This window comes from Petaurus breviceps, unplaced genomic scaffold, assembly GCF_028583685.1.
Source record: "Petaurus breviceps papuanus isolate PSGF00001 unplaced genomic scaffold, PetGlider_PUasm1.0 101, whole genome shotgun sequence".
Classification (NCBI taxonomy): domain Eukaryota; kingdom Metazoa; phylum Chordata; class Mammalia; order Diprotodontia; family Petauridae; genus Petaurus; species Petaurus breviceps.
In genome coordinates this window covers 4196870-4223468 of record NW_027185575.1, presented here as the reverse complement: position 1 = coordinate 4223468, position 26599 = coordinate 4196870, and the positions used below count along the sequence as shown (strand labels likewise).

General features: G+C 37.4%; 1 protein-coding gene across 1 annotated transcript in view; it reads right to left on the bottom strand.

Annotated features, from left to right (window-relative positions):
* The window catches only part of LOC138158088 (glycosyltransferase 1 domain-containing protein 1-like), a 107401-nt gene that overhangs the window by 48168 nt on the left and 32634 nt on the right, over positions 1 to 26599 (bottom strand). Inside the window, exons 5-8 of the mRNA XM_069084076.1 lie at positions 19904 to 19940; positions 16373 to 16429; positions 7680 to 7775; positions 4200 to 4249 (exon numbers count right to left, since the gene is read on the bottom strand). Of these exons, the coding sequence (XP_068940177.1) occupies positions 4200 to 4249; positions 7680 to 7775; positions 16373 to 16429; positions 19904 to 19940 (240 nt within the window). The remainder of the gene's footprint in view (positions 1 to 4199; positions 4250 to 7679; positions 7776 to 16372; positions 16430 to 19903; positions 19941 to 26599) is intronic.

Below are 26599 nucleotides of genomic sequence, written 5' to 3'. Positions count from 1 at the left end.
TTCTGCCTGAAAAACCTTCCAAAACTTCAACTTAGTATCTAAAGGAATATGTGTGACGTCTCCAGATAACACAATGCCTTTCTTTCTATGCACTACTCCTTGCTCTCTTTCAAGTCAGATTAGATCTATTTTTTTCTTTTTTTTCTTGCTATTTGGAGGGGGGAAGGCAGGGCAGTTAGGTTTAAGTGCCTTGCCCAGGGTCACACGGCTAGTGTTAAGTGTCTGAGGGTGGATTTGAACTTAGGTCCTCCTGACTCTATGGCTGCTGCTCTATTCACTGCTCCACCTAACCACCCAAGATCTATTTCTTGTATTACACTTACCCTTGCCCATGGGTTTTATCCCCTGAGTAGACCCCATGAGGGCAGTGACCATTAGTCTGCCCAGCCTCCAGGGCAGCATTCCACACATCAAAGGCAATAAACAGATAGACATTTGCTCATTTTTCTTCATTTTCAACATGTTAACTAGGGAGAGAAAATGATTTGCTCTAAGTCGACAAGTATTACTAATGCAGGGAAGAGTGCTTTCTCTTGAACGACCACCAGCATTGCTGTTCCAGTTTGCTGTATCCAAACCCACCTCTTAGTCATTTAAAGTACACTAGATCCAGGTCCTGATTAGTGCAAATAATGAATCCCTTGAAGTGGTCATGTCTATTCAAATTCTCACTATTTGATGGTACAAGTTTGTGAAATATGGTCATTGGTTCCAGTCCAATGGAAATATGCTGTTCAAATCTGAATAATGTTACCACTTCAGGGGATTCGTTATTTGCATTAATCACAACTTTGCATTAACTGTGAGTTATTATTACTGTAATATACAAATCTTAACTCTTATTCAGTATATATGACCTCTCAGTTTCCCTTAACTAATTAGATTCTATAAATCTCTCAGGATTGTGATTCTTTTTGAAGTTTCAGTTCTCTGACTGCCTGGAAGTGTGAAAGTAGCCCCAATTAGGAGTCAGTGAGCCTAGCTTCAACTCTTGGCTCTGCTACTTACTACCTGTGTCCTTGGCCCCAAATTATTCAACTTTTCTTGGCCCATTTCCCCATCTGTAAAATGGGGGGGAGGGGGCATGGGGGTCAGATATGTTGACCACTAAGGGCCCTTTCAGCTCTAATAATACAATCCTTTGACACAGGTCAAACTTACCCTCTCTTTCATCAGATCCTTTTTCTTGTTTTTATACACTGAGACCGTTTGTGTGTGTGTGTGTGTGTGTGTTAAGAATTTCATTTTCCCTAATAACAAGAAAAGTTGGAGAGGCATTCTTCAAACTCCTTTTAGCTTCTCATCTAACAGGACAAGCCTGCAATTTGAGTATAGATGAAAGAGATACAAATATTATGCAAGTTACTGAAGAATTATCCCTGCCCTCCACATGTGCAAGAAATCAAATCCTTAGTCCTAGGTCATTCTCACTAGAAGCTCCCTGGAAGATGGCTATGGCATTCTGCTATCAGACATCTTCAAAGCTGTTGAGCCAACCAGCTAGCACTAATAGCACCCACCACATGCCAGACATTGTGCTAAGCAATATGGGAAGGACAAAAAAAAACAAATGACAATATCTGCTCTCAGGGAGCTCACCATCTAAGAGGGGAGACAGCAGGCAGACAACTATGGACAACAAGATCTAGGATAAACTGGAGAATGACATCAAAGGCACAGAGATTTTGGAGGACCAGGAAAGGTTTCTTATAGAAGGTGGGACCTTAGTTGAAAACGGAAAGAAGCTAGAGAAGTCAGGAGACAGAAATGAGGAGGGAGAACATTCTAAGCATGGAGAACAGTCAGTGAAAATGCCCAAGGAAGGGAGATGGGATGCTTTATGGGAGGAACATTAAGGAAGCCAGTGTCACTGGATCTCAAAGTATGTGTAGGGAGTAAGGTGTAAGAGCACTGAAAAGGTAGTAAAGGTCAAGTTATAAAGGGCTTTAAAAGTCAGAGGATTTTATATTTTGTGTTGGAGATCATGAGAGCTGATTCAATAGTGGAATGTCAACTTCATCTCAATAAGTATTCCTAACTTCCCTTCTCTTCTCTCACTAACTTTTTATGCTTGTCTTTCCAACTTGTCTTTCTTATCTTACCAACTATCTTCTCCCCTAGTCTTTTCCCTCATCAAACTCCTTGAATTCTTTTCTTCCTTCTGTTCCTCTTATCTCAAGTTATTCACCTTCTCCTTCTGCTCCAACCCTTATCTTCTTTTTCAATCAGTTCTCAAACCCTCTCAAAGTCCCCTTCCCAAATTCAATTTCTGGCCTTCTCCACAATTTCAAATTCTTACAAGTCTCTATAATTCCATCTCCTTCTCCTGGTCAAGTACTTCTTCTGTATAACTCTATCCCTAATAAATCATTTGAAAGTACAAATCTACCACTGTTTGGGTTCAATGATAATTCAACTCAACTCTGCCTAGAATCTCCCACTAAAGTGCTACTTCCATGCCTGGTCATAGTCTAGGACAGACATGATGCTCTCAGTGTTAGCAGGTTCCACCAAGGTGAAAAGGCTTTCCATACAAGCCCTGGGACTGACTGTATGTCATATGAGGACCAGGCTTGCTGAGTTCAAAAAGTTGCATAATCAGGTATGCCTAAAGTGATGACTTTTTTAGCCAGAGACTCTCAAAGACAATTTTCCCAGGCTGAAAAAGAGTCGCAGCCTGTGTCAGTGAAGAGCATTTTTACCTCAGTGACATCCTAGGTCCACAATGAACAGAGCAAAGTATTGTGATAAATACCAGAACATGTTTTGCTGCCTCAGTGGGTCCATGATTCCAGTAGTATAAGTGCTCCTTCCAATGAAAGAGACCTCTAACCCATAGGTACATCTCACCCCCTGCCCGCTTCGTCCACCAATTCTCATTAATCCTCTATAGAAGTCTATACTAAACCTTCCTTTAGACCTTCAGATCTTTGCACGGATAACAATGGAGTGTGCAGCCTGACCTTGGGGGATTTGCCCAACCTTGCTGCATGACCACGCCTATGCCTCGTCCGGGCCTACATGTCTCTGATTCCCTTAACATCCTTGTTCTTGTGCAATTCTTTTTCAAGCTTTGCATCTCTCCCAGAATCTAGGGTATAACAGGTTAGATGCTGAAAGAGAGACAAAGATTAAATAAGACACAGTTCCTAACCCAATGAACATGAACAAATAACTGTAATACAAAACCTATCATGGTAAGTACAAAAGAGAAGAACAAAATGCTATGTGAAGAAGGCGAAAAGCTAGCTCATTGGAGATTAAGGAACAGAATCATTTCTGACTGAGGGAATCAGTGATGGCTTCATATTTAAGTTGGACCTGGAAGGATCTAAACAGGCAGACATGGGGGAGGAAACTACAGGTCTAAGTAAATGTGTGGGCAAAGGCATAAAGGTAGAGAAGACAGTCAGTCAACAGCATTAAGCACCTACTATGTGCAAGATACTTCACTAAGGGCTGGATATGTACAGGGGACATAATCCAGTTTGTCTGATATGTAAAAGATACAGAGAGGAATTAGGTAAAAAGGCAAAGGCAAAAAAAAAAATTAAAAAAAAAGAAAAAGAAAAAGGCAAAGGTAGATAGTTCTGGATTGTGAAGAACAATATAGGAGTCAACTCTATTAATTCTAGTGAGAGGGTAGACCACCAGGCCCTACCATTATTATATAATGTCCTCTGTGCCCAGAAGAGGCATAAGTGTAGATAAAATTCAGTAGACAGAATGCTAGACCTGGAGTTAAGAGTACCCAAGTTCAAAGGTGACCTCAGACACTTCCTAGTTGGGTGACCCTGGAAAAGTCACTTATAACCTTGTTTGCCTCAGTGTCCTCTTCTGTAAAATGATCTGGAGAAGGAAAAGGCTAACTCCTCCTGTATCTCTGCCAAGAAAACCCCAAATGGGATCATGGAGAGTTGGATATGACTGAGATGACTAAACAAAACCCTAAAAATCCCTGGTACTGTCATCTGACCTACTGAGGGATCCTAAAGACATCTAGGCATTGGCATCCACACTGCAGCTGAACTTTATTTTATGCCCTATCTCCCAAATAAGACAGAGAGTTCCCGCAGAACACCCTCGGTTCTTAGTACATCTCTTGGCATACAGTAGGCACTGATTAAATGCCTTTTCATTCATTCATCATTCATCCATTCAAATAAGATGGCTTGTAATTTGCAAACATATCAACTTACTTCAGGTCCCACAATAACCATGTAAACATTGGGTTCTTCTCGGTGCCATTCTTCGAAGAAAAAGAAAAGAAACTTTTAAAAATTGGTTCTCAGTGGAAATATTTAATACGATTGTACATATATAACCTGTATCAGATTGCTTGCCGTCTTTGGGAGGGTGAAGGGGAGACAGGAAGAAAAAAAATTTATAAACTCAAAATCTTATAAAAGTGAACGTTGAAAAAAATAAATAAACAAAGATTGGTTCTCGGTCATACCTAATTGTACATGTCAACACAATTTAGTTTAAAAGTAAAAGAGCATAGTTTTATGTACAATATGCTCTCTTTATTGACATCATCTTTCAATTAAAATTCCAGATGTGAACAATTGTTACATATCTGCATTTTTGCATCTCCTATGAGAAGAGGAGGTATTATTTCTAATTGATTCTTGTAGAAGACATTAATGCTTAAAATGAAATAATTTGCAATCACTTATGATTTCTATAATTATTAAAACTGCAGATTAATAAGGAAGCCAAACATAATGCTGTATGTTAACAGCTCAATTTAGATCTCCAGAGATATTAATTAGTTTTGTCTCAAGGAATTCCTGTGATTTTCTTTCTTTCTTTTTTTAATTCTCTTGCATCTGTTTTGCCAGTAACCCTTGAAATGAAAGCACTGCTACCCTTCATAAGGGAGCAAATATCACAGACTTTAACATTTATACAATTAAATAATGTGGCAATTTGTCTTACAGAACCAAAAACTGTAAATGCAAGTGATTTTCAGGGAGTGATATGTCATGTATTCGATAAATGTTAGCTTGCAGTTAATTCTACAAGGGTTTGTCAATATTCAGACAAAGGAACACAGTGAGCTCATTTCTGGGAGCTATCAGGAATCCCCTACCCGGGGGATTCTCAGTTTGGAGAAGAACTGTAAGGCAGACCCAAAATAGGTCATAGTGAGGAATATGACACAAGATACTTCTACCATAAGAACACCAATAGCCCTACAAAACACTCAACAATCCTAGGGACTGACTGCCTTCCTCACTTTATCCTCAGCATTCATTCACTTTATTATGTGACTTAGTTCCAATTTTATATTGAACCAAAGGGAAAATGAACATCATGATAACATTTTTTCTCTGTTTACACATACTGATACTGTAAAGCAAAGGATACCTGTTTCATACTTGCTCACATGATAGCCCTGACATCACTAAACATTTAATACCCAGCAGACTTTAACTATAGAAGTCCTTCAGATGCAAAGGTTAGAGATCTTCATACAGCTGTCTAGTACGGAGGGTGAGCATCAGTCTTTTTATTTCTAGAACCCAAATTATACTCATTCCCTCAGGCCACTCACCAGGATGGCAGGGTCTAAGCATTGGGGGCATCTTGCAATTTACCTTGTCTCCTCACTTGCCTTCCATACCATTTCCCCTCGGGAAAAATGGTTATTTTTCTATTGTATTTAATGACTAATTATTGAATTAGGACCAAGGTTTTTCCCCTTTTCTGCTTCCTCATCCAGAAATCAGCCACTGTGTGAAATCTTGCTTAAAGATTTACCCAGCTAGAAAGCCAAGATCTAATCAAAGACAATAAGGAAATTATAAGTTTAGGCAAAGGGGTGGATTCTTACTCGTGTTTACTCAATCAGGTCAGGGAAAAATTGAATTCTCCCTTTTCTCACACAGGTAACATAGAAACTGACAAGTCTCTTTAAGATTTGGGTACCCAGTATCCCATACCTCAAGACACTAACTGGAATATAGCCCAGTCCCTCATTATAATATTCATTCTTTCTCATTACTTGTTAACCAAACAGAGTTCATTTGTCAACTGCTACTGGAAAGCATATAAGCCATGAGCCTGCCACCATAATTGTCTTTGGCATTCAAGAGTGCCACTGACCTCTTTTATTAACATGCTAACATTATTAGTAAAATGATTAAAAATTACCCAGAAACTATACATCTCAGACTTTTAAAATATCACACCCTTGCTCTGGGATTAATCAATATCACAACCACTACTGGAAAGGGGTTGACTCCAAGCAGTTCCACTTACAGTCTTTGTGACTGACTAAATGAAATCTCTCTTCTTTCCCTGACTATCACTTCTTGTTGGGCTGTACCCACCTAGTAGAATATCAGTTTCTTGAAGGGAGGGACTCCTCATTTTTTAAGCTATATCCCTTCCACCCAGCACAGTGCTTGGTACATAGAAGGAACTTAATAGATACTTGGTGAATGACGGCTTGGTTGCTTGATTGTGACTTTGAATATTTCCTATGTACCTTGAAAAGGATTTAACTCAGCCCTCAGCTCTCTTGTTCAGTGCTTGTTCCTGCCACCTAAAGATGACTCAAGGAACAAACCCAAATCACATTTTCTGGTTCAATGATTAGCAGTATTAAAGACAAATTAGCCCCTAATTGAGGTAATTTCTTTGATACAATTTCAAGAACTGAAAGAGCTGGAAAATAAGGAGAGAGCTGAAGAGAAAGTGGGCACTGTGGAAAGTATTAAACCCACTATAAGCATGGGGTCAGAATAAAATATCTGAGGATTTATCTGGCCCCAAAGAATCTCTAGATCTTAATCCCTGTTCCCATCCAAAATGAATGGCAAGACTCTCTTATGCTTTTGCACATAAAAATATTACCTTGTAAATTTTTTCTAATATGCATGTGAAAACCAAATTTTACTTTAAAAAATAGTAATTCTAATTATCCCTTTAAAACACAAGAGGACATTTGGTTGGGAATTATTGGTATTCTTGTCATTCAATGATTGATATTTTAAGATTATTAAACTACATAGTCCTTGGAAGATTATTGTCAATATCAAATATTCGTAAGTCAAGGAATTTTTGGTCATATATAAAAATATCTTTGCCATTTATTTGTTGATTTTACTATATTCTTCCCACCTGAAATTCACAGAAAAAATTTAAGGTAGATCTAAAATGCTCCAATGAGTTGCCCCAGTCATCAAACCTTCCTTCTTCCCCTTGAAATACTAGTCATCATTAGTTTATGGAAAACTCTGTTCCTGCACATGAAATGAGATTAAAGAGACCTCCCTTCCCCCCACCTCTGGCTGGTTCACACCTTGTAGAGTGCTGGGCCTATGCCAAGGTCACCTCTGGGATCACTTTTGCTCAACTGAAGGATTTGGTCCTCAGGTCAAAGCTCCATTAGAGAGGCCTGGCCACTGAACCAATCATCAAGGAAAGCATCACCCCAAAGAGTTTCAGAGCAGACCATTTCCCCAGAAAAAGCCAGGGCTCTCAGTACTCCATGGAGCTTAGCCCAAGCAGACCAGAGGCCCCTGTCACTTACCCCCTTTACAGATAGAAGGCAGAATGCATTCCCCAGAGTATAAGAAGCAGGTAGTGTATTGAAAACACCAAGCGATTTATCCACCTATTCTTTGATAAACAAAAGAACAGAAGGAATGTACCTGTAAGAAACCTACCTGAGAAAGCATCCACCAAATAAAGAGGGTCTTTGACTCGTCTGATTCCACATATCAAAATAAATATATGCAAATTATCTTCACGTTGGTTAATCTCTGAAATAAAATATTTGAAATATTTTTTATTGCTATGAAAAGAGAGCAACTTTCCCCCTTGTAAATTAGCTTTAAAACCAAGGATTACATGCACAAAGTTATACATGGGAGGTGGCTCCATAGTTTTCACTGGCCCTCACTGGTCTTTCACTTCTAGGTCAGATTTTCCTGGGCCCTGTTTCTCTTCCAGTTTGTAAGCCTGATCTGTCTGGTGCACAGGTGGGCTCCCTCCATGCTGGAGAAGAGGAAGAGGAGGGGAAGGAGAACTGACCCTAATTATTTTTTAAAATATACTTTGTTTATATATTTTATTTTTGCATCACCTAAATTTCCCCCATATCTTGATCCTTTCACCCTTCCAACAGCCCCATTCTTTCTTTTTTTTTTTTTTGGAAGGGGGAGGGCAGGGCAATTGGGGTTAGTTGAATTGCCCAAGGTCACACGGCTAGTGAGTGTTAAGTGTCTGAGGTAGGATTTGAACTCAGATCCTTCTGACTCCAGGGCCGGTGCTGTTTACTGTGCCACCTAGTCACCCCAAGCCCCATTATTTCTTAAAAAAGACATTCTGAATATTCCCTTAATTTGGCTACTTAGGTTTCATTTGTAAAAACCAGGAAAACAGGAGATTTGTACACACAGAAAGGCGGCCTCCAGGTTAAGAACAGGGCATAAAGAATGTGCTCTGTGTTCACTGTTAAGTCAACGATTTGGAACCTCAAATGCATTTTCACATAGGATAGGGACTGGACCTGGAATTTTACTGACAGAGGGAATACCCAGGTCAGGAAACTCCCTCTAGCAATGCAGGCATACACCTTCTCACCTTAGAGAACTGCACAATAGACCAAAAGATTAAGTGACTTACCCAGGATCAGAGAGTTTAATATGTAGCAGGGGTTTCCCTGCCTTCAATACCATCTCTTTATCCACTATACCATGCTGTCCCTTTCTCATAGAGGCATATTTAAAAATTATGGTCAGAGGGGGCGGCAAGGCCCTGGAGTCAGGAGAACCTGAGTTCAAATCCAGTCTCAATACTTAATACAAAAATTAGTGTGACCTTGGGCAAGTCACAACCCCAACTGACTTCCAAAAAGCAAAAAGAAAAAAAAATTTGGTCAGAGTCCCAAGCAGGCTCTCAAACCTCCCCAACCCATAAAGCACCTACCTAACTAAACAGGATTTCTGTAAGGAAATGTGTTCTTAATTTAAGATGCTAGGATGCTATATCTTTTTGTTATAAGAACAGGAACTCTCCCCTGCCAACCCACCACCTTTCCTACACACTACCCCATTTAGGGCACTGGAAATGGTTACTCCTCTGTTCCATTCTGGAAAATCTAGGGTGCAGAGGTTTGAAAGATGAGTTTCATGATAAGAGACAGAGTGGGAATTAAGATGGCCAAAGAGCTAAGCCAGGTGAATGAGAAGGGTTAGCTAAAACAGGTTCTGAATCTGAGAGTTCTGCCTCACTCCATTGGGCATCATCTATCATTCCTTCTAGGGGACACAGAAGTTAGTCAACTGCATTACTCAAGATAGTCCAAGTCATACCCCTTCTCACCCCCAGGTTTCTATACATGACAAAGGAACTAGAATGCATTTCAGCATACCTTTCTTTCTTCCTGCTTTTCCCTCTCCTAATTTAACCAAGACAGAATCTTCCCACACACAGACAACCCTCTACCACTAGATCAAATTAACAAGCCCGGAACTGGAACTAAGGCTAAGAGAAACAGAAAGAAATGAAATAGAAGAAATAGCCAAGCACCCAAGAAAGGAGGAATGGGGTCTTGTTTTGAGAAGAAGGAGAAATAAGTAGAGAAGAGATAAGTGACCCTCCCTTTCAAGCGAGGTCATTTATTTACCAGTGTGACCTCAGTCCCTCAGCCTCTCTGGCCCCCAGCTACCTCATCTCTAAAAGAAGAACCCAGGCCAGATAACCTCTGAGGTCCCTTTCAGATGTAAATCTATGAGTCTATGATCCTGTAATTCTAGTATCAAAAAAGTACTGCCTACTCAACTATATAAGTATGCAAATGTATATACATATACAATCAATCACACAAAAAGAAGACAAAGATGTACCAATGCTTGGATGAAAGATTCCATTTTAGGCCCACATTGTGGACATTTTTTAATATTAACTAAATTAAAACTTCAGATTTTTTTTAATTGGGATACCACAATTGTCCATAATTGACCTTACAATATGCAAGAAAAAAAAAGATAATTATCATGACCATTTTTTTGGCCCTGAAACCAGGACAATCTCCTATCATTTCTCTCTTGGCAAAACTTAATTTTCCCTGTGCTCATGATCCACAAAATAAATGTTCTCTTTGCTCTTCAGTCTTCAGGGTGAATACATCTGCTTTGGAATTTAATCAAGGCTATTGAAACTACACTGACACAAGCACAAAAGCTAAAAAAAAAATTAATTCATAACCAGCTTTGCTATTTTTATTCAACTGTGAAACTGAGATGAATTTCTTACAAAAGTCGCCTGTTGGGGGGAAAAAAGCCTAAACTGTTCTCACAGTACACAGTTCCTCTATTAAGTATTGACGTTTCAACTGGGACCCTGAATTCTGTCTCCATATAGAAGGACTGTGCTGTACAAATTTCCCCCTACTCCTTGGATGTCGACATAAAAATGGAGACCTGATGACAATTTTTAGTCAGTTTAAAGAAGTTAACCATGTATCAACTGAATTTGGGGACGTGAAAAAAAATCGTCCCTCTTTAATAGGTAATGAAGGTAGAAGATAATCTCCAAGGATACAAAAAGGCAAGCACTTGTTGGTCAATTTGGGGCAATGCAGAACTATCGGTGTTTATACATGGAAGATTTTCAAGAAACAGTGGTGGCAGAATGAATAAATATTTCATATTAAATATATATCAAAATTAATATATTTGACTAAGTTACTAAGTAGAAAAAAAACTAACATTTCTCCTTTCTCAGTCTATCCCCCTGTATCTTCATGAAGAAAATGAGGCACACATAGGTGAGTGTCCAAAGAAATCTCTTATGTCTAATAGAGGATATATAAGAAGGTTCTGCACCATATGTATACCTTCATCTCAGACATGAGGACAGCAGAGAGAAATCTCCCTTCCCTGATAGCAAGGAAGCTGCTTGGCCCAATCAGGTTCAAAACCAAGCCTACACCTTTGGGCATGTCTGGCCAGCTGAGTGAGTTTTTGATGTGTCAGAGACCTCAACTCCATCAAACCAACTGCAAGGCTACTTGGGACTATGTCCCTCTCCCAAGGGATTGGATGAGAGTTATTATATGGGCCACAGTCTACCACATACTTTACAGGTCTCCCTGTCCAGTAAGTAAGTCAGTTGGTGTGTTCTTTATTGGAACAGAGAATTAAAAGGATAATGAAACTGGACATCTGAATAGGAATTGAAATTAAAAGAAAGCCTACCAGCCATTTTTTTTACTTGAAAGAATAGAAATACAAATTGTAGTGGTGATTTTTTTTGTATTAAACTTAACAAATGCAGAAACATTATTTTTGATTCAAGTTGGATAGTCTCCTAATATATAAGCAGCATTTTCAGGAAAATCAAGATAGTGGTTAGAAAATCCTGCTTCAGCCACCAAAGCATTTAAGCTTCCCTGATTTTGGCATTAATCCTTACAATCCTTGGTTTGCAATTATAGACTAGAGTCCCTAACATCCAATCCAGCTCTAAAAAAACTCATTCATGTCATTTCTTTTTATTTAGAAAATAACTAAAACAGCCTACACTGAGAGGCTGAATAACTTATCTGATCCTATTTCTTCAATTCATTTCAAACTATAACAAGATATATTTTTCCTGAATGTATTTTTTTTCACGTCTCAAAGTTCCAATTCATCACTTACACATCTATAAGTTTCTTTCACAGATTGTCATTTACTGGAAAATGGTATTTTTCTCTTCAAGAGTCTGTGGATCCTAGAGGGTTTAATCAGCCTCCAAAGTTAGGCTGGTTGGTCTCAACAAAGAGTCTGGCAGCTGAAAACATTCTCTTACAGTCTGGGTGAGGGGGAATGCTAGATCCTTTCATTCCTGAATAATCATCAAATATATTATCATTCCAAGTATTTTTTGAAGGCAAAAGATAGGCATCCATGTGTTGTTTTCAATACACTGCACTGCCTCTTGGCACTGAGATCTCAGTCCCAACTTCACCAGCATTGGTGGCACAAATATAAGCAAGTCATTTAGCCTAAGTAGAGTCTCCTGACCTTCAAAATGTAAATAATTATATTTATTTGTTCTGTGAGCTTAAGTATGCAAGAAAACAATTGGTAACCATAAAGCATTAGATACGTGAATATTTATGTAATTATTATCGACTCTCTATAATCCTCTTTGAATCTGAGAGCTTTCCCTACATAGTGCCAAGTTTCCACTTTGGTTGCTATACCAGTGTCTAATGATGCAATATTTATCAGTGATGTGATCCAATTAAATGCTGCAATGCTTTTTAACCATTTCCCTTTTGCCATCTCTTTTCTATGTAGATTTTGGCTTTCATATACATTAAAAAAAAAGCTAATACCAACACATAAGCTAATACCAACATATTAAAATCACCAGCCAAGACAATATTAGAGTCTAAAATTAGTCTCTGAATTACAAAAAATACAAAAATAAAATTCATGGGTCGTTTTCCAGGCTCATACAAAGTAGCCCCAAATCAAGTTGCCTCTTAGATGGGGAATGACTCAGAAGTCAATTTCATAAACAGAAATTTACCAGAGCCGACTTTTCTCCTGGAAGCTATCCCCAGCATTCTCTCTGGGTTTTTGATTCTGCAGATAACTTGACATACTGTTACAAGGACACAAGAAACTTTGTGCACTCCAGGCAAAATGTGTCGTTTTTACTGAGTTTGAAATGGAGAATTCGTGGATTTGAGAATATATACAAAGTAGTGTCACCTTGGGAAACCGTAACAAGGCCATGTAACAGCCACTTACCACCTAAAATCAACCTGGGTTTTAAATAAAGAAGAATAATAGTGTGGTCCAGTGGAAAGTACCCTGTATTAGGAGTAGACCAACCTGGATTTGATTCCTGTGTCTGTCACTTATTCTCTGGGTAACTTGGGTGGCTAGGTGGCACCATGGGGCATGGAGTCAGGAAGACCCGAATTCAAATTTGACCTTAGACACTTACTAGCTGGGTGACCCTGGATAAGTCACTTAATCCTGTTTCCCTCAGTTTCCTCATCTGTAAAATGAGTTGAAGAAGGAAATGGCGAACCACTCCAGTATATTTTCCATGAAAACCCCAAATGGGGTCACAAATGATCAGATACAACTGCAAAATGACTGAACAACAAAAACGTAGGCAAGTTACTTATTCCCTTTCTGGGTCTCAGCTGAATCAGTGTATTCAAAGACCTCTAAGTTCTATCTCTTTAGGGTAGCTAGGTGGTGCAGTGAATAGGACACTGGCCCTGGAGTCAGGAGGACCTGAGTTCAAATCCGATATCAGACACTTAACACAAAAAACTAGCAGTGTGACCTTGGACAAGTCGCTTAACCGCAACTGCCCTACCTTCCCCCTCCAAAAAAAAAAAAAATGGTAAGTTCTATCTCTTTCTAGCTCTAAATCTATGATCCTATAAAAAAAATCTATTTTAGAACAGTAATGAGTTCCTAAGGAAGTCACATCAACAAGAGTTGGGCAAACTTGAGTTCCCAAAGGGAAAAACCTAAGGAAAGAAGAAAAGACTAATTGATTCTACCACAATCCACTGTAGTTCTTGGTGCTTTAAATCATCCCACTTGTCAAGGAAACATCCTGAATTCATTTGCATCAGGTATGTTTGAAGTATTAAAAAAAAAATCCATTAGGAAAATATAGTTGTTACACCGTGAAGAATTTATAGGCATTCCAAAGGGAAATATTCTAGGGAATATGTAATTACTTTAATGCTATAAACAGATCTTCTGATGAGCACAGCTAGTAAAAATATCCCATGAGAATTCGTAGTAAGGGAACCTGACCTGTATTATTGGTTCTGAATTTAGTAGTAGTTACTGTGTTCTGCACTGATATGTAAGACCCATTTAGCAGAAGCAAAGTGATTTAATCCTTAAACAAATGTTGAGTCTCATATTTGTTATCAATGGCATATGCAGGATATGTATGTATATATTTGTATATAATGCAAATGTATATATGTATATATTTTTATATATGTGTATATAAAATTCATATGTATGTATGTATTTTATACATTTATAGGCCAATAATTTTAAAATAATTTTCCTAAGGAAATAGGAAAACATAAGGAAGTTGGAAATATCATAAAATTGGAGATTATTTAGAGAGCATATGATAAAAACAATGACTCATGGCCAAGCACCCCCACTCTAATTATAATTGGTATCATTTTGCTGGCTATTTCCCTTCTCCTTCTGCCTTGTCTTCTCAATTGTAAATATTTCCCAAGAATTGAGTGGGGGTACCTGCCCTAGAAATAGTCAACTTTAACTTTCTTGTAAGAGGAATTGCTAATTTTCGACTTTTAACTACATCTACCATTTATTTACATTGTCTGAAGTATCAAATGGAAGTGACATTTCCAAAGTATATACTATGACTGGAAAGCTTCTCAACATTCCACAGGCTACTGGTAAGAAAGATTACAGGAAGTCATTTGTTTATAAAAACCCCTAGCCAGCATAACTTTACATCAATTTTCAAGCTATTACCAGGCAGGCTAAAATAGGATGGTAATTCAAATAAGTTCCTCTTGTCTAAATGTTTTAAATAAATATGAAATTTCACTCTAACATGCTTAAGATCATGTTTTATCAAACACATTATAAGAGAAAATATTTTCAAAGGAGCCTTTTTAATATCTTGGCTAATTTTTAAATTACGGAACAGTGATTCTCAGAGACAATCCCCAGTAAAGTGTAGGATTTGATGATGAATTATTCTATTTTGGGAAAAAACTAACTTCAAGTGTGTTACTATTGTGATCTAAGAACATATCATAACTGATTAGTTATGATATTTATATATCATATTGATATATGATATTTATCCCATAAATGTTTTACATGATTATGCATGTGTAATCTACATCAGATTGCTAGGGGGGAGGAAAAAGATGGAGGGAGAAAAAATTGCAAGCCATGATCTTATAAAACATGAATGTTGAAAATCGTCTTTAAATGTAATTGAAAAAAAATAAATGCTATTTACATTAAAAAAAAACACACATCACACTGATTAATTCAAAATGGACACATGAGGCTTGAGTGATGTCATACATTTACTGACATTACCAAGAAGTAATGTTGGTACTTTGTAATGCTGAGAGCAGAAGCTTCTGTAATTCATGTAATTGATGAATGTACTACAAAAATGATTTCTAATCAGAGGATCACAGAATCATAGATTTAGAACTGGAAGTGACCTTAGATTATTCTAGTCCAACCCTTTCATCTTATAAATGTGAAAACAGAAGCCCGGAGTAGGGAAGTAACAGGGACTAGGATCTGAAGCCAGAACTGTCCACAAATGATAAAGGATTTTTCTTATGAATGAAATATTACATTCACAGGTAGCATGCGATACAGGTTTCCAATGATGAGGCATGAGACCTGTTCAATCTGAAATGAGTACATTTAAACTGGTTGCAGGCCCAGAAAAATAATTTACAATTTAACTTTCACCCTCATTAGATGTCACCTTTTGCCCAGCTGGTAGTAATCCTGGTTTGCAATCTCTAGAGAGGAAAATTGGGGGACCTATATTGGGGGGAAGGAAGATGGTGCTGCATATAAGTAGAGTTTTATAACTCAACTTACATGTTCAAAGTCAAATCTAAGAGGCAGTGAGGAGGTGCAGTGAATAGAGCACCATCCCTGGAATCAGGAGGATGAGTTCAAATCCAGCTTCAGACACTTTATGTGACCCTGGGAAAGTTATTTCACCCCAATTGCCTCCAAAAAAAAAAAGATACAGTCAAAGTCAAGTTTAATTCTTTGGCTATGTTACCATCATTGCCAATTTCACATCTCTAAGACAACTGTGAGGCATATATAATCCAAATAAAATGTAACTGGGAGTTATTGGTTATAAAAAAAAAAACCTACTTATTTATAGAGATCTTTTTTTAAAGAATAATGTAAACACCTTGACTCTATTTGCTTGTATCTCACTGTTTAAGTTTGGTTAGTCAATAGGAGAAAAGGGGCTGCCTCTATAAAAGATGAAAGGGGGAAAGAGAGATGAAGGAAATTCTCCAGATGACACCTCAGCCCCCAGGTTAGAAAGAACCATAGTTGTTCTGTGGCTCCCCTCTGGTTCTGGGTCCCCTATCACTGAAGCAGTGAGTGAAATCTCAGGGAATCAAGAGAGACTAGCACTCTTTCCTGTCTGGCTCTAATCCAGGCCCCCATGCTCTATGTCTCTGAAGCACTGATGTCCTGCTTCCTCTCCTACCTGTAAGCACCAGGTTTCCTTATCTCAGACCCTGCTTAATGTAAGCTTACAGTGCTGGGACACTAATTCACCCCTAGGGATTTTAAGACAAATCCTACAAAAAGAATTAATACATTACCCGCACTTTGTAGAAATGTGTTCCAGTTAAAGGTGACATTTGGCATCGTTGAAATTCCTAAATGCAAGGAGAAGAAAAAAATCACTTGAACCGGGTTACCAATATATAATTAAAGTTTTCTTGTTATGAATTTGAGATTATGAGAATCATTCTTATGTGGCGACTAGACTAACTAAATACTTTGCTGAATTCTCATTAATCCTTCCAACCACATATGAGAAGCTGGCAAACTCCCTTGATTCCAGGTACTGATTTCCTCCTCCTGGGCCTTACTGAGCCAAATTTCTAATATACGGAGGAGACCCATGGAAAAAATGAAGTAATTGATTATTACTTAAAAGTACTACAAGGTTAAACAGAAGTGACCATAAGGGAAAATTTTTAGTCTGGATTATAAACTCCCATTTAAATATCACATTACAAGAAAAATTTTACTAGCCTCCTATGAAATTTCTATAAATTCACTTGTTTCTGGTTAACTTAAAAAATTTTTCACTTAGGGGCAGCTAGGTGGCACAGTGAGTAGAATGCTGACCCCAGTGTCAGGAAGGACCTGAGTTTGGTTCCAGCCTCAGACACTTAACACCCACATAAAAAAAAATAGCCATGTAACCTTGGGCAAGTTTCTATAATGGGAATGTAAATTTAAAGATCTTCCCTGCCCCTAGGCTAAAGTGCACCTGGAGCCTGGGGTGGGAGGCTTGTTTTTCAGTAGATACTTTTTGATTGGCCAGTGGGTCCAGAAGGTTGTTACATTCTCTGAGCCAGGAGAAGGCTATATAAACCCTGATTTGAGGCTTTGTTTTGGGGCTCATTTTGAGAAGTGTTCTGTGATTTGATCAGATGAGACTCTGGGAAGCCGTTGTTGAGAGTCCCACCACTTTGAAAAACCCAGATGTTGATTTGGTATGGATGTATGGTTGGACAGTTTGAAAACCTGTCTACTTGATCTGTTTCTCTGTCTTGATAATTCTGTCTGTATACTCTGAAGTTCAGGGTGCTGACCTTTTTCCCCTGAACTAGGTAAATGATACATATTTGACTGATTAAAGTAAGCTTGTTAACCCATTTTGAGTTGCTTTCCTTAACAAAGCAGATCCAAGAACCTGTGTTGGCAGCCACCCTGGGGACGCTGGGGTGTTTGGTTGTTGACAGCAAGACTGCTTGCTGCTACAGTTACTTAACCCCAATTGCCCTCCAAAAGGCAAAAAACAAACAAAAAAATTTTTCATTTAATTCTTGACCATGAGGACCTGGAAAGTTACAAGTTGATGAAAAGTTTATAGGCTAAATATAATTGACATCTATGATATTTTTCACATCTCAGAAATTTAATGAAATGGTCTATCATATAAATTCGAGGTGGTCTTTTAATCATCTCCCATCCCCCAGAATGCCATTTAAAAGGTGTTCTGATTAGTTCACTTTCTTTTCATTCAAAATGTTTATAGCCCATTTGGAAGTTTGCAAGAGATATGGTTAAAAAAAAAAGTGTTGAATCTTTCAGAAATCTGGGGTCTTCTTGTTTCTGTCATTTAATAGATTTATATCCTTGGCAAATCATATAACTTTTCTGTGCCTCATCTTCCTTCTCTCTCAAATGGGGGTTTTAAATATTTTTACCTGCCTTGTAGAGTTGTGAAGATTACAACACAATGGTTTTATGTGCTCTGGTTAAACCATGAAGGGCCATTCAAACATAAGGGACCACTGCCACAATCACTCAGAAATCGCAGACCCAAGAGCTGAATGACATAAATTTATAATTCATAAAACATGTCTCAACTTTTTAACATTTGCAATTCACATAAAATCCCAGTTTCTGAAGAGAATGCCATATTTACTTCAGTATTTCAAACACTGATGATTTCATCTATGGGTATATCCTCCACCAATGCAGATAGCAAAAGCAACCATGTTTCATACCTTCATGGCCAATTTTCATGAGTATGGATGACCAAAAAAATAAACAGCACCTTGTAGCCAACCTTGGCTAGTCTGGTCTTCAGGTAATAGACACACAGTCTGCAGTTGGGTCTATACTTGAAGCCTTATCCATTCTAGGAGAGCCTGTCAAAGTGTGTGCTGAGAAAACTTAATCTTCAAAAACCAAAGGTCAACTGAACAACATAAGGCATCAGAGCAGAGAGTTGGTGGAGGGAAAAATTTCACTGAATTATGAAGTCTTAAAGCTTGAAGGGAATCTAGGGCTTACTACCTAGACAAGGCTCCTGCCCAGCGAGAAGTGGAAAAGGAAGAACATGGGTCACTGTAATCTAGAATCTTATAAATGGAAGAACCCCTAAAAGTCATCATGCCTAACCTCATCAGTTTATAGGGAAGCAAACTGAGGGTCAGAGGAAGGGAAATGACTTGGCCAAGATCACACGGCTGGCTAACAGTAGAGATACTACTAAAAACCACATATTCCTCTCCCCCCATCCAGGGCTTTTTTTCTGTCATTCCCATGATTCTTTTGAAATGCTTTTGTAGTATGAGATTTAAAGCAATCCCCCTTGAGCTTTCATCTGGTGTCCCTTTGCTACAAAGGATGCGTAAACATAGAATGGCTAGTAAGGTCAAAAGGCCGATTCTGCATCCATTGAACTGGGCAAACTTAAGTAGTCCTTGACACATGACTTTAACATGACCTTCTTTCTAACAGATCTTTCCCTTACTTATATAATGAAGTCTATTTGTTATTTTAATTTTTTAAATTATTATGTATTTATATTTTTTTCTCCTTACCCCATGGTAAGAAAAGGGAAGAAAAAGAAGCTCCCTATAAAAAATTACCACAGTCAAGCAAAAATTCCTGTTAAGAAATGTGTCTCCATCTGCATGTTGAGTCTCTCAGCTCTCGATCAGAAAGGGGTCAGCATTCTTCTCCCATGGTCCTCTACAATCAGGGCTGATTATGGTGATGATCAGAGATTTAAGTCTTTCAGAACTCTTCACTTTTCCAGGGTTGGCCTTTTAAAGGACAAATCATTCTCCTGATTCTGATCTATTTGTTATTAATAGAGGTTCTAAAATAATATATTTACAGGCAATACCAATATTGGGTTCTCCATTAAAAATACAATTGGTAAACATGAGAAAAATGATGAAGATGCATCTAACTTCTAAGTTTAAAACTATGATGCCATAAGGAATTAGAGGCTTCTTAATACCAATGAAATTTGACTATGGTAAGAAAAAGGGACAAAGAGGAAACAGGTTTTGACCATCAAGAGATTCTGAATCACTAAAGGAAATACTCCCTGAATGCTGGGTCAATTCAATTCTAAAACTATAGTCAACAAAAATGCTTCAAGAGCAGATATAAATAAGCAAATAAATAAATGAACAAATAAATAGATAAATAGTAAATAAATGAAGATAAATGAATACATGAATGAATGAAGATAAATAAATGAATAAATAAATAGGTAAATAAATGAATAAATAAGTAAAATAAAGCTAACCACCACCTAGGACAAAAGCAAAGGACGGACATAATTTTTTTTTTTAATATTTAAAAATGCTTACCTTGGCTTTGGACATGGATTTTACCCTTAGCATGTGGCTTGTGAAAAGAAGAAAAAGAAAAGATAAATTTGATGGCCCATAATGACATTTATGAAATATAATAATGTAACCATTGATAGCCTACTCAGGAAACAGTTATACAAAATCATCTATGCAGCTACTCAGACTTTTGACATTTGCCAAAGCAAGACATTATCCTTATATTTTAATGAGTTTTACCCATTAAAACAATATGCACACACACAAAGAGAGAACAAAAATCTTTGTTAGGCCAAAAGCAGAGTGAAAGAAATGACCTAAAATTAGATTCAATGCATGTTATAACAGACACCAAACAAGCTGATGATTTTGCACTTACCAGGCTAGTAGAAAAGCTAAATGAGCTTGAACAGAGTACATGCCAGCAACAAAGAACATCTATCTAACTTGATGATTCAGGTGAAGAGAAAACTTTTAAGGCAGTTTGTTTTGGGCTTCTTGCTTCATTGGGTAGGGGTGGGGTTTCCCTTTAGAAGCAGTATTCCAAAAAGGGGGGCAAAAATCCAGACTTTTCAATATGGTAAGAATCAAAGAGACATTACCTCTTGACATGACTTACTCATGTACTATGTGCCAAAAGTACATATTTACTATTCCTTTTGGGATAAATGGGTGGGACTCTTCAATTAATTATCAAAGAGAAAAAAAATGTATTTTTCAGGTTTATTAATAGATCCGTTTCAAAATGATAGCATGAAATCCTACATAAAATCAAATCGAGAACCAAGACAACATTTGACAGATAAAGATATGGAGAAGTCACATTTTCAACAACCAAAAGGTTGTTGTCAGGAAGATGATCAGATACTCTTATCTATATGACATCAAAACAGTCCTGTAATTTCAGTGAAAAAGTCAGCCAGGATGTTTCAGAGCTTGGTGTCACAGTAACTAAATATCCAAATGATGACTGATGGACCCAAACTATACAGACATTTTGGCATTACAGAAATCTCAATGGTTGGAGTGGGTAGGTGGCACAGTGAATAGAGCACCGGCCCTGGAGTCAGGAGGACCTGAGTTCAAATCCAGCCTCAGACACTTAACACACACACAAAAACTAGCCATGTGACCTTGGGCAAGTCACTTAACCCCAACTGCCCTCCAAAAAAAAATTATAAAGAAATCTCAATGGTCCTACCTATGGGGTATATACAGTGCTATCCTCAGAAAAGGGTTAGTGCTCCATGAAATTTCTAGCTTGTACTTAAACTGGTTATGCTCTACCTCTCCCAAATTGCCCGCATAAGAAGAATTCAATTTTAATTGATATGAGCAAACTGGAAAAGAAATCATAAAAAGGCCACCTGTGAAGGGGAGATAAGACAATCAACCCCTTGGCCTCTTGATTTTTGGACAAGCGCTGCAGACTGTGGGGTTGGGGTGAGGGGATGTAAAATGGCAGCAGGTTTCTTAAGGCCATCCTCATTTTAGCATCCACTTGTAAATTCATCTCTACGAGTTGCCTTCCTAGGTCACTATCCAGCTGGCAGAAATACAGAAGGGTACAGAATAACTACCCACATACATTATATACCAGAATGACTATGTATAGGAGGAAAACATCCTAGAAACCGTCAGTCATAAAATCTCCCTTAAATGGCAGGTGTCTTACACATCAGGGCCTTTTACCATTGAATGCTTCACAAATCAAGATGGTTCTAAAGATACATGTTAAGCTATAGCATAATCTTCCTGAAAAATAAAAGGAAAAACTACTTGGGTGAAGGAAGATAACAACATTCTGAATTGTAACAGAAACTGAGATCCTCGTTCACATTGCTAATCTTCAGCCCTAAAACAGACCGCGAAAGGAAATGAAGAGGTCTAAAAAGGTTCTTCATAAAGGAAGAAATGACAGACTGAGGAGCTAAGATCAGGGTCTCATCATTGTTTCTTATTCAGGTTGTGTCCACTGTCATCACTAGAAAATAAATGTAAAATGTTCCTCTTAGAAAAATATTGCATACTTTTCAACTCCTGGGGGGGTGGGGTGGGGGAGACATGCCAGTAAAGAAGTGGAATGAATTTTTTGGCAAGCCTGTGCTATATGTATAGTGAGCTCCTATAAATCACAGCAGTCTTTTACCAAAAATCTGTTTTACAAAGTGGTAAAAACTGGAGTGGGAGAGAATCAAGTTTACTTAATTTTGCAGTAACATATGGTTTTCAATTTTTTTAAAGGATGTTTTAATATTAGCTAGAAAAAGCAAGAAAATAAAAGTTAAGGGGAAAAAAGGCTGTGGTTATTGTAATCTTTATAATGAAAGAAAAAATTTATACAGCCTAGTAAAAGCCAAAAGGTTGATATTGATTTTGTAAAGATTTTATAAATTAAAATGCCCTAAATATAGATTACCTTTTTTGCTCATTTCTTATTATCTCCTCACTTGCTTTGAAATGATATAACTCTCTTTGTCCTAGATTTACCTAGCAGTTATACTCTCTAATTATCACAGAAACCATAAGAATCATAAAAATGAGTCTGATTTCAAGTGATTTCTGAAAGATATCAAAATAACCCTCATCTATATACTTTTTGAGTCCATAAGAAGTCTTTTGGAAATAACTTATATTAACAAGTGTATGTGTGACTGAACAGAAAGATCTTTTTGGACATGCATATGTTACTTGTGTATCATGATTTATCACATAAGCATTGGCATATGTACATATACTCATCTAAATATATCTCCTCAAGTCAAGTTCTTATAATATATTCTGCTGATAAATAACAGAAACAAACATTAGAAAAAGAATAACTTAAAAGTACAGTTAGGGCGACGAGGTGGCACAGTGAATAGAGCACTGGCCCTGGAGTCAGGAGGACCTGAGTTCAAATCTGACCTCAGACACTTAATACAAAAAAACTAGCCGTGTGACCTTGGGCAAGTCACTTAACCCCAATGGCCTTGCCTTCCCCCCCTTCAAAAAAAAAGTTCAGTGTACTTTGGCCTAAAGATAGAAAAAGTTTAAAGAGCCAAATTCTCTTTATCAAAGCCCTTATTAACCAAATTTTTAAAAAACTATTCAAAATGTTCTTCAAGGTTTTAAAGGGAATTTTAATGTGATTCTTGTATATAGGATCTCTATAATAACTTGTCAGTTTTCAGTTCATAAAAATGAAAAGAACCTGCAAATGGAGACGATACATAATATTCACATTTTTAAAGGATATATGCAATTTTAGTAATTTCCCCCAAAGGGTTTAAATAAAAGTGGTTTTATTTTAAAATCACTAGCGAACTTCTAACTAAGTTTTGACTTAAAGAGCCAAAAATCTATAATAAATGATGAAAGCAGGTTTGACATATTACCAAATGTCTCTCCATCATAGAATTAAATAACTCACAGAAACATATATGTATCTTGAGAAGATCTCTTTCCCCCTCCCTAGGCCCAACGACACATACTTCCTTTCCTTCCACCTGCCCACAAGAGGAAAAAGGAACATTCTCTCAAGCATACCCCCAAAGTAAGGAAACTACCTGAAGGAAAATATTTCAAATAGGAAAAAAAAAAGCAGTAGTACAATGAGAAGTAAATTCAATAATGGGATTTAAATAATGATTTGTTCTGATCCACAATGAAACAAAGAGTTGGGTGTTTGTAACACCAAAACAAGCCGTGGATTCCGTCAGAAACAAAGCCGTATTATGCGATGCGTACTGCATGTTCCTCCATGGTGGCAGAAAGAAGATGAAACTACATGCACAGTGTCAAGGAAAAATCCAGGGAAGTCAACAGCTTTTTAAAAATCCAATTTTTAAGTGAAAACAAGTACTCTGAGGATATCTCAGAAGCTGCTTTTGCCTTTCCTCTGCCTTGGTAGTTTGGGTCCAAGTGAAACATTTTCTGTTCATTCCCAAGGTTGGAGGCCCAGATAAAATGAGGTATTTTCAGGAAACATAACCTAGGAATATGCTAATAGATTTGGAACTTCAGATTGCAGTGGTCTCATGGAAAAAGAACACTTGGGACATTTTCAAAGTACCTCCAGCCAAAGCTCTCTAATGAGAAAATACCTTATTAAATATTTATCAAACCAGAAGCTGCCTAAAATATGATCAATCCTTAAGGTTTCACTTAAAAGAATGTATGGGTGATGTTGGTATAAAATCTCCTGTTCCTTAAGACAAAAAAAAGGGGGTGAAATTTATGTATATAAAAAGGACTTGGTATATGGTGGCTTGGGCATATGAGTTTTTTACTATTGTCTGATATTTTGAGATAATTAGATGACAGACAAAAAACATGCAGGCAAAGTATGTAAGAAGTCGTTAGGTTCAACATGCTGGGAATCAGTCATTAAGCAGTTCACTGAGTTAGGCTAGCACCAGTTACTAAGTTGACTTTCTGAGCTCACCTGTGGTATGAACGGCTCATGTAACAGCCAACTGAAACCTGTCTTGCTTTCTGCGTATCAATTTCCAAAAGAATTTCTGATGAGTTTATGTACAGACACAAAGTAAATCGCATGATGTATTGCCTACAATAACTACTGCAGAAAAAGCAATTTCTACCTAAGATGCAGAAGGAAAGATAAATGTCTAAAAAAAAAAAAGGCTGAAAATGAGGCCACTTTTCAAAATAAAAAAATAAAAATCATTAAATGGTCTGGCCCCACAGAACCTATCTGAATACTAACCACTGCAAAATGCATTCAGTGATCACTTCTACTGTTTTGTAGGACTCGTGTTACTTGGGTTTTAACAGAAGAAATTCTAAAAAATAATATTCATTCATTTTTTCCCTCCTGTATTGGATTGCTATTTTATACAGCAATCTTTAAGACCCTTTCCCCAAAAAGTAATTACTTCTAGATCCCTGGGGCCAACGATTTGTGCTTAAAGTTGATAGGACAAAACAGACATGGAAAATCTAAATTGGGCAAGCACATGATAAATGGGGGAATTTAATAAACAACAATTAATCACATGAATTAGACAAGTTTGCATCTTCTTTATCACACTGGAATGGACCAGGTGAAAATTATCATAAGCCCATAGGTTTTGAAACAACCTGATGTGTGTAGAGAGATCGAGAATCACGGACTCAGGCTAGAAGAAACATTCCTTTGGTGATCTCTATTTTGGCCAGGTTTCAGGCCGACCAAAGAATTTTTCTCCTTGATAGGTGAAGCAGTTGTCATACTTAGACACAGTGCTATAAATTCAGAAATGCAAAGTACATTATTTGTAACAAGCAACAACACATCTACAGCAGCAATGTATCTACACTCTCAATGATCGTTTTATGAAATGATATTGGATCAAAATTTTGTACTGTTAAAATGTTCTTAAATTATACATATGATATTTATATATAATGTTTAATAAGGATTATATGTGAAATATGCAAGAATATATAAAAATGCTACAAACTAAAAAAAATTGTGTTACACAGTAGTTACCTCTGCCAAATATCACATTATATGAACTGAAAGTTATCCAAAAATAAAAGGCTACTATGTAACATCATAGGATTCATTGTTTACAATTAAATAAAGTCTTACACTGTAGTATTGCCTAGACAATTTTAAAAAACAGTGAAAGTAGGGGCGGCCAGGTGGCTCAGTGGGTGAGAGCACCGGCTCCAGTGTCAGGATAACCTGGGGTTCAAATGTCGCTCAGATACTTAGCACCACACACCCAGAAATAACTGGCCATGTAACCTTGAGCAAGTTACTCACCCCCGATTGCTTAAAAAAAAAAAAAAAACACAGTGAAAGAAGACCAGAAAAAACAATGGTAAAAAACAAACTATCTCACTAGGATCCACACAATTTTCAAAGCTTCATGGTTCATGGATACCCAACCAAAAATGCCCACATGGGGAGGCTAGGTGGTGCAGTGAATGGAGTGCTGGCCCTGGAGTCAGGAGGACTTGAGTACAAATCCGGCCACACACACACAAACACACACACACACACACACACATATACTTCCTCCTTAGTAATCAGGAGAGTATCCAAATAAAATTCATAAATTTCTTTTGTCTGGGGTGTACTGGAATTAGCTGGTTTTATTATGGTTTTATAATAATTAGGAGATTAGTTAATCCATAATGCAGTAAAGCAAATCCATTCGCTAATATAAGCATTACAAAATTAAAACTCTAGCTAACAATAGTGCAATTAAGAACCAAATTGTAATTACTGAAATACCAGGTCACTGTGAAGAATGTAAAAGTAGAAGTAGGTTCCTTCTGGAAATCATCATGTAAGTGGCTTATCCTAAAAAAAAACTGAACCAAAAAACATGGACCTTGTATTTGGAGTTGGAGTTTATGTACTTTTTGTTGCTATATCATTCAAAATCCCAAGCCATCTAAAAGTAAGTCACTGTCATGGATTCAACTATCACCTCATGTAAGGTGACTCCCCAGTCTCTAGCCTCTGTCTCCAGCTCTGGCATTAATAAGTGAAAAACAAAATAGTCTGTACTGCAGAGCATATGGCTCCCTACTCTCTCCTGAGCTCACCAAATGTCTATTTGAGATTTTCCCACCTGTGTGTCCTATCAGCACCACAAATTTAACATGTCCAAAAATGGAAATCTTAATTCCATATGTCTTTCCCCACAGTAGCAGCATCCTTTCTTCCCTTCCTGGAAAGGAAAGGAAAGGAAAGGAAAGGAAAGGAAAGGAAAGGAAAGG